General features: G+C 41.7%; 1 protein-coding gene across 2 annotated transcripts in view; it reads right to left on the bottom strand.

The window, feature by feature from the left end:
- Positions 1 to 821: 821 nt before the first annotated feature.
- sema3aa (sema domain, immunoglobulin domain (Ig), short basic domain, secreted, (semaphorin) 3Aa) overlaps positions 822 to 8,833 on the bottom strand; it is a 185,539-nt gene continuing 177,527 nt past the window's right edge. For both annotated transcript variants that reach the window (XM_061959488.2, XM_061959487.2), the window contains 6 exons: positions 8,727 to 8,818; positions 8,610 to 8,651; positions 6,568 to 6,725; positions 5,653 to 5,720; positions 5,404 to 5,558; positions 822 to 2,634 (listed from right to left, as the gene is read on the bottom strand). In XM_061959488.2, the coding sequence (XP_061815472.1) occupies positions 1,969 to 2,634; positions 5,404 to 5,558; positions 5,653 to 5,720; positions 6,568 to 6,725; positions 8,610 to 8,651; positions 8,727 to 8,818 (1,181 nt within the window). In that variant the 3' untranslated portion in view covers positions 822 to 1,968. The remainder of the gene's footprint in view (positions 2,635 to 5,403; positions 5,559 to 5,652; positions 5,721 to 6,567; positions 6,726 to 8,609; positions 8,652 to 8,726; positions 8,819 to 8,833) is intronic.

Genomic DNA, 8,833 nt, shown 5'->3' with positions numbered 1-8,833 from the left:
CTGATAGACCTGAAGTTGATCTAGAGGAGTGGTTCTCAAATGGGGGTACGCGTACCCCTGGGGGTACTTGAAGGTATGCCAAGGGGTACGTGAGATTTTTTTTTTAAATATTCTAAAAATAGCGACAATTCAAGAATCCTTTATAAATATAAATAAAAAACTATCTTTTTTTCCAAATAGTTCAAGAAAGACCACTACAAATGAGCAATGTTTTGCACTGTTATACAATTTAATAAATCAGAAACTGATGACATAGTGCTGTATTTTACTTCTTTATCTCTTTTTTTCAACCAAAAATGCTTTGCTCTGATTAGGGGGTACTTGAATTTAAAAAAAATTCACAGGGGGTACATCACTGAAAAAAGGTTGAGAACCAATGATCTAGAGCAATGATTCTCCAACTGTGGTAGTGGCAAGCGGGTTCCATCTAGTGGTACGCCGAAGATTTGATTTGATGATTTTAAATACAATGTTTTATTTTCCTGTACTCACTGTGTTTCTGTTCAAACTGTGTGTGATATTACAGTGGCCAAAATTGTACACATACCTGTTAAATAAAAACTCTGCCTTGTTTTTAATGAATACTTAGGCCTACTATGCAACTGCATTTTTAAACTTGGACTTTAAGGGGAAAACTTGAGGGGAGCCCTAAAGGCTAAAAAACAAAATCTATGTATTGTCATGGTTTTAAAAATGAAAAAATGTCAAAATTGCCCTCTCATGCTTTAATTCTTCAGTGTGCGGCCCTCAGTGGGAAACGTTAAGACACCACTTGCATGGATTATCCAACGGTGGCAATGACGATGTATTGCAGAAAAACACAGTTTGTAACAGATTTTTATTGGGACAACATGCCATAAAGAAGTGTTTTACAGCAGCAGTCACTTTCAGCTCTCAAGTGTTCAATTAAGGAGACACGAAATGGATTTTTCTGTGCTAAATTGTGGATGCTCTCTACACGTGTCATGTAAAAAAAGAACATTATTCATTGTCCAGCAGCTTTTTTGCCAGCTTATTATGTCTTGATATTGTCATTTATGATCATAGTGTTTGGTAGCAAAAGTAGTAGCATTAAGGGCGCTCTCACACAAAAAACACGAAAGAGACAATAGAAAGATGCACTTACTGTAGGCAGCATTCACATGCAATGAAACATGTCTTCTCCTCGGACTAGTTTTTGCACTATTTTTTACAGATTCACAGCTAACAGTTTTTTTTGGATGGGGGGGAGGTGATCTTACACATGAAGCATGTGAAGGATGAGAAAGAGAAAAAAAAATGTGTTGTGCTTATTATTGCTGGGCCTTTTTAATATATATTCTGCATTTCTATGTCAGTTGGTCCAAAGTTTCCCCTTGTAATACGCTGACCACGCCCCCAAAATAGCATAATATCAAAAATAAATGCACCCTTTTCACAAAAAAACGAGCAATAAATAAGGATCAGGTGTACTGTATATACACAGAAGCGAGTTTGTTGTATATACTGTATGTACACAAAGTAAGTGTAATGTAATAAGTTACATAGACGATGGTGGTGGTGGTGGTGGGGGGGGGGGGGGGGGGGGGGGTTGAAGGAAGTCAATGTAAAAAGAAAATGCAAAGAAAAAATGCCATACAATAACCAGCTTATCAAATCGTGGACAACATGCACAATTATTTTCCTCTGCATGTGATACTCTAATGAGACATGGAAGGCTCTTCAAAATAAGAGTTTTTGTCACCAAGGTGGGGTTCACATGCTCAAGTCAAAATCGTTGAATGTGCTTCTTCTTCTTTTCAGCATTCAAGTCACAGTTTGTTGTGTCTTATCGGAGTAGCTTATGTACAGGAAGTGAAAGTGTCCTCACACGTTTCTTCCAGTTTATTCCGCCTTTCACGTCTTTGAAGGAGAGAATCCTACACAATCTACAGGATGTGTTGTGTGCTTGTTTGCGGGCGCCCATCTTTGTGCTTCCTTTGCGAGGTCTCAAACGCTACGCGGAGGTCTTTGCAGCTCGTGGGTCCTCCTGTTGCGTCCCTTCTTGTTCTCCTGCATGCGTCTCCACTTGGCGGCGTGCTGCTGCTGCTGCTGCTGGCCTCCCGCTCGAGCAGCGCCCTGGGCGATGGCGGTCTGCCCCTTTTGGCCGTTTTGCGTCTTGGGTTGGTTTTTGGGCGCCTGGACGCTCAGCATGCCCACTTTCTGGTTAGCGTCCGCTGTCTCCGCTCCGGCCTGGAGCCACGCTTTTCCCTGTGCCGGACTCGCCTGCTGCTGCCTCTGGGCGTTAGGAGCCGCAGATTTGGGCCGCAACGGCGGGTTGGCGTTGGGCGCCTTCGTCTTCTTCTGCTTGCGTTCTTTCTTCCACACACTATCGCAAAACTCCTCCACGCTGTTGAGGTCTGGGTGATCCAGGAGAGACAGGAAATCCCGGTACCACAGCCGCTGTTTGCCCGGAGGGGACGCCCCGACTCCGGGGAGACCCGGCAGGATGTCTCCCAGCTTCTGGGAGGGGATGACCTGGAGGTTGAGGCGCAGGAGAGGCTGGATGAAGCCGTGCTCTACCGCCTGGCAGTGGTAGACGCCTGTGTCGGACTGGGCCAGACTGCGGACGAGCAGGCCCTGGTCTGTGCGGAGCAGTCTGTCGTCCAGCTTGATCTGGAGAAGACGGCAAAATAAATAATCACATTCCAAAATGGATCTGATATGAAAATATGATTTGATCACACTTCCTGTAAGATGTAACATGACCTTACAACGATACAAATACAGAGCTAACATTTCAACATCCAAATAATGGAGGAAATTACAATGCAGCAGATCAGGGCTGTCCAAATTTAAAAAAAACTTTTAACATTGTCATTATGGGTTATTGTGTGTGGAATTTTGAGGAAAAATGTATTCATTCCATTTTGGAATAAGGTTGTAGGTGCCTTATAACAAAATGTGGAAAAAGTGAAGCGCTTTCCAAATGCACTTAATGCATACTAGCCAAACTTGAGACCTCTGAATTCGGGGGTTTGGTGGTAGCGGGGGTGTATATTGTAGCGTCCCGGAAGAGTTAGTGCTGCAAGGGGTTCTGGGTATTTGTTCTGTTGTGTTTATGTTGTGTTACGGTGCGGATGTTTTCCCGACATGTGTTTGTCATTCTTGTTTGGTGTGGGTTCACAGTGTGGCGCATATTTGTAACAGTGTTAAAGTTATTTATACGGCCACCCTCAGTGTGACCTGTATGGCTGTTGATCAAGAATGCCTTGCATTCACTAATGTGTGTGTGTAAAAGCCGCATATACAGGTAAAAGCCAGTAAATTAGAATATTTTGAAAAACTTGATTTATTTCAGTAATTGCATTCAAAAGGTGTAACTTGTACATTATATTTATTCATTGCACACAGACTGATGCATTCAAATGTTTATTTCATTTAATTTTGATGATTTGAAGTGGCAACAAATGAAAATCCAAAATTCCGTGTGTCACAAAATTAGAATATTACTTAAGGCTAATACAAAAAAGGGATTTTTAGAAATGTTGGCCAACTGAAAAGTATGAAAATGAAAACTATGAGCATGTACAATACTCAATACTTGGTTGGAGCTCCTTTTGCCTCAATTACTGCGTTAATGCGGCGTGGCATGGAGTCGATGAGTTTCTGGCACTGCTCAGGTGTTATGAGAGCCCAGGTTGCTCTGATAGTGGCCTTCAACTCTTCTGCGTTTTTGGGTCTGGCATTCTGCATCTTCCTTTTCACAATACCCCACATATTTTCTATGGGGCTAAGGTCAGGGGAGTTGGCGGGCCAATTTAGAACAGAAATACCATGGTCCGTAAACCAGGCACGGGTAGATTTTGCGCTGTGTGCAGGCGCCAAGTCCTGTTGGAACTTGAAATCTCCATCTCCATAGAGCAGGTCAGCAGCAGGAAGCATGAAGTGCTCTAAAACTTGCTGGTAGACGGCTGCGTTGACCCTGGATCTCAGGAAACAGAGTGGACCGACACCAGCAGATGACATGGCACCCCAAACCATCACTGATGGTGGAAACTTTACACTAGACTTCAGGCAACGTGGATCCTGTGCCTCTCCTGTCTTCCTCCAGACTCTGGGACCTCGATTTCCAAAGGAAATGCAAAATTTGCATGGTTGGGTGATGGTTTGGGGTGCCATGTCATCTGCTGGTGTCGGTCCACTCTGTTTCCTGAGATCCAGGGTCAACGCAGCCGTCTACCAGCAAGTTTTAGAGCACTTCATGCTTCCTGCTGCTGACCTGCTCTATGGAGATGGAGATTTCAAGTTCCAACAGGACTTGGCGCCTGCACACAGCGCAAAATCTACCCGTGCCTGGTTTACGGACCATGGTATTTCTGTGAAAAGGAAGATGCAGAATGCCAGACCCAAAAACGCAGATGAGTTGAAGGCCACTATCAGAGCAACCTGGGCTCTCATAACACCTGAGCAGTGCCAGAAACTCATCGACTCCATGCCACGCCGCATTAACGCAGTAATTGAGGCAAAAGGAGCTCCAACCAAGTATTGAGTATTGTACATGCTCATATTTTTCATTTTCATACTTTTCAGTTGGCCAACATTTCTAAAAATCCCTTTTTTGTATTAGCCTTAAGTAATATTCTAATTTTGTGACACACGGAATTTTGGATTTTCATTTGTTGCCACTTCAAATCATCAAAATTAAATGAAATAAACATTTGAATGCATCAGTCTGTGTGCAATGAATAAATATAATGTACAAATTACACCTTTTGAATGCAATTACTGAAATAAATCAAGTTTTTAAAAATATTCTAATTTACTGGCTTTTACCTGTATAATGTGACTGGGCCGGCACGCTGTTTGTATGGAGGAAAAGCGGACGTGATGACAGGTTGTAGAGGACGCTAAAGGAAGTGCACGCCCCCAATATTGTTGTCCGGGTGGAAATCAATCCAATCCAATCCAATCCACTTTATTTATATAGCACATTTAAACAACAAAATGTTTCCAAAGTGCTGCACAACAATATTAAACACAATTAAAAACAATATAAAATAAATGTGATTAAAAACAATTTCAAAGGGTAAAACCAATTAAAACAGTAAATAGAAAGCAAAAGCAAAATTTTAAAAACACAGAGGACAACAGAGGACCACACAACTCACGTAGTGTTAAAAGCCAGAGAATAAAAGTGGGTCTTAAGACGAGACTTAAAACACTCCACTGTGGGAGCAGTTCGAACATGGAGGGGCAGAGTGTTCCAGAGCTTAGAAATCAGGAAAATGGTTGCCCCGGGAGATTTTCGGGAGGGGCACTGAAATTCGGGAGTCTCCCAGAAAAATCGGGAGGGTTGGCAAGTATGACTTAATGTGATGTGTCACGCTGTGACTCTAAGCATGTTCCAAATAATCCAATATCATAAGTATGATAAAAGCTTACCTCCTGCTTGCGCTCGTCGTTGGGCCTCTGCAGCTGCCAGTAGATGATCGCCCGCTGAGACTTGGGGCTGCACTCCAGGAACATGCTGCTGTTCTCCACGCCGTACACCGCGCGGTCCTCCACGCCGCCCACGCCACCGGCGCCATCCATGTCATCTAGGCGGACACGAGTAGGAGTCAGGCAAACGCCTCCGTCGTTCCGAGGGTGTGTGTGTGTGTGTGTGTGTGTGTGTGTTTGTTGTAACAATACCATGATGCTGAAGGTCTGAGCACTGAGAAAGTGGGTCTCCATTTCGGATGTCCTGACGTCTGGTGCGCCTGACATGAAAACGGTGAAATTTAAATCGAATAATGGCTTTAGAGAAAACATTTGAGAATCATCTAAATATGACAAATTATCTGTTTTTTTTTTTTTTGTAGTCTTGACGCAAGGATGCATTAAGCCTTCACTAACACTAGGGGCCACTGTTACCCAGTGCAAGATCTCAATCAAAAAAAGCCCTTTTTTACTCAACCTTCACCCTACTGTTAAACTACTTGTGTAAGAACGAGGGAAACAGGCTGAATTTAACGGCCATCAACCCTCAGTGCCCTCTGACGTGCCGTTATGATGAAAGTCGTCTTTTTTTTTAACGACAACAGCGAGAAATGTCGTCGTCGGGCAGTTAAAGTATTTCCCTTGTTCCTATTTATCGTGGCTGACATTGGGAATGGGTCCCTTTGTGTCCCCTCAAGCTACATGGACCCCTTAAGACTAATTACTGGACTTCAAGGGGGCAATTTCCTGTGCCAAAAAAGGTAAAAATCTAGTGTCAAGGAGTCAATAGTGGAACTTGGAGGGGGCTCCACCTACAATGTCACACCTTTTTGTGGCTCGCCTTCCTGTGTGAGCACACGTGGGGTGGGAACCCGTTGTCTGGTTCTCATTGTGGGTGGGAAAATAATTGAAGAACAAGAAGAATGGAGGAGGGCGTGCCACCTCGTCGAGATTCTCACTGGACTACTTGTGCTGCGGGCGACTGAGCTGCGATGTGTGTGAGCCCACGGTAATTTAAGGGTGTGTGTGAGTTCGCGACTCCTGTCTACAGACTGAAGCGGTCAGACCGACAGCTATAATTTAGCGTGTGGTTAGCATGAAGGCGTGTACGTGGACATGCTCCTGTACCTCTTGGCGGTGGGGAAGTATCTGGAGCACTCGGCGCCGTCCCAGGCGCAGTAAGGGTCGCGAGCCAGGCAGCACTCGGCGCAGGCTTTGCCGTACACCTCGCAGCGGTGCAGGGGCATCTGGGAGACGCCCAGCGACGAGCCCAGGTATAATTGTTGCTATGGGAGGAGTCCAAATAATTAGTCTTTTTTTTTAAATTTAAATTTAAATCATGTCTGCTGAGGACATTTCAAGCACAAGGTTACACAACCACGACATTAGCTCCACTATCCATCCTGAAGAAAGATGCACTTCCTCACACCTGTGCAGCAAAAAATAGACAATGTATTTTCACTCTTTAAAATTGTTTGTATCATTATTGCTTTTTATCGTTTCAAACTTTTACTATGCTAGTGTACCTAATGTTGTGGCTGACCAAAGCAAATAACCAGTCAGTAGATTTTACGGGGAGAAAACTGGCAGTTCAGTCCCAGAATTCTACTGTAAGAGTAAAAGTGTTACCGTTTTTAAATGAATAGTAATGCACTTTAATACCAACAATTGTACATTTTACAGTAAAAAAACTGGCAGCTCAGCTACCCAAATGTTACCGTAAAAATAACAATGGTACAGTATTTCCATTTACAGTAAATCTGTGTAAAAACAACTGTAAATTTTACAGTTAAAAACTGGCAACTGAGATTTTCTACACTGTAATTAGAGTCAAACATCATTGCACATCATCAACTGTGGCTCGAGGCAACCCCATTAAGTAGCTGCTCTAATAACTCTACAAGATGGCAGTAGCTGCATTTGGAGTAACATGGGCAGCTTTATCTAGCTCTGAATGCGCTTTAAAATGTTGCTTTGCTTGAACATACTTTATCAGTATCATGCAGTACCCTGCTTCGAAAAAGCTGTGCACTAAAAAATTGTGGTCATTGTAGACTTTATTCCTGACTTCCTCCTTTTGATTTGAAAAATGCACAAATTGTTTATTTGTTTTATATATTTTGAGTTAATGTTGCTGATGAATTTGAATGTAGTGTTATTTATTGAGTTTATTTAATTACGTTTTTCAGTTCAAATGGTTTAAGTTGGTCAACATTTTTTTATAGATTAAATAAGGGTACACTTTTTTTTATTTCAGGCAAATTGATGAACTTGAAATCTTTTCTGTTACAGTCTATAAAACAATGTTCATACAATTATTGTTTTTTGTAAGTTGATCTATATTTCTTTAAAATTAATAAGTATACAATTTTATGCAGAAGTGTACTTATAACCATTTTACAGACAAATTATACTATTTATAGTCGGGGCGGAGAGTAGGGGGAATGTTTTCTTAGCGTAGCAGAAAATAATTGAGAAGCACTGCATGAAACTCATGTGTATTGTTGTTTACCATGAACTCATTCATGCTGACTAAGCAGTTTGCTCTTTACCGCTGTTATAACATTGTTCTATCGCCACTGTGCTGTGCAATATTTGTGTTAATAGACGAACGAGCATGCAGACAAAGTGAGTTTTTCTTTATACTTTCTCATGCACTTCCAACAATTAATACAATTAAGAATTATGTTACAGTCGTCCCTTCCAGGTTTGCGGCTTCACAATATTGCAGATTTGATATTTTTATATATTTAACCAATTTTTTGTATTAGGCTTTAATAAAGCTCTTTGAAGCATACAACTATAATAGTATTGGTCAATAAATTAGAGCACGCTTTTAAGTATTGTGGCCACTGAGTGGGTCAGCCTCAGGCAGCATTGCTATATTGAATTAAAGGAATGTAAATGTGACTAAAGGGTGTTATTTCGCGTCTGGAGGGCTCTCATAATTTTAAAAACATATTTAGAAAGGCATAAACAACTTTTCATATTTTTTTATAAATTCCTACTTTGCGGAAATTAATTTACTGTATCACAGTCAGGCCCGAAACAGATTAACAGCGATAAACAAGGGATTACTATTTTATAATTTTATTTTTTTTTAATTATTGCTTGATTACAATTAAAAAAACAAAAACAAACAGTCTGGCTATAACAAAAAATATGCTTACCTGTTTGGTTGACAGCTCCATTGCAGTGATTGTAGTTGGCTCCTGCATGAAAACAACCTTAATTATAAGACTTCATCATTAGTGTTTAATATTGATACCTTTTTAATGATGACTTACCCTGAAGACAGTCATTTCCTCCAACACTACCTCCTCCAGGTTGTGCCAGCTCTCTCTGGGGATGGTCACCACCTTCAGCACCGTGCCCACATCTACAACAACCATAA

The sequence above is a fragment of the Nerophis lumbriciformis genome, linkage group LG05 (genome assembly GCF_033978685.3).
Source record: "Nerophis lumbriciformis linkage group LG05, RoL_Nlum_v2.1, whole genome shotgun sequence".
NCBI lineage: Eukaryota > Metazoa > Chordata > Actinopteri > Syngnathiformes > Syngnathidae > Nerophis > Nerophis lumbriciformis.
This window is presented reverse-complemented; position numbering and strand designations above follow the sequence as displayed.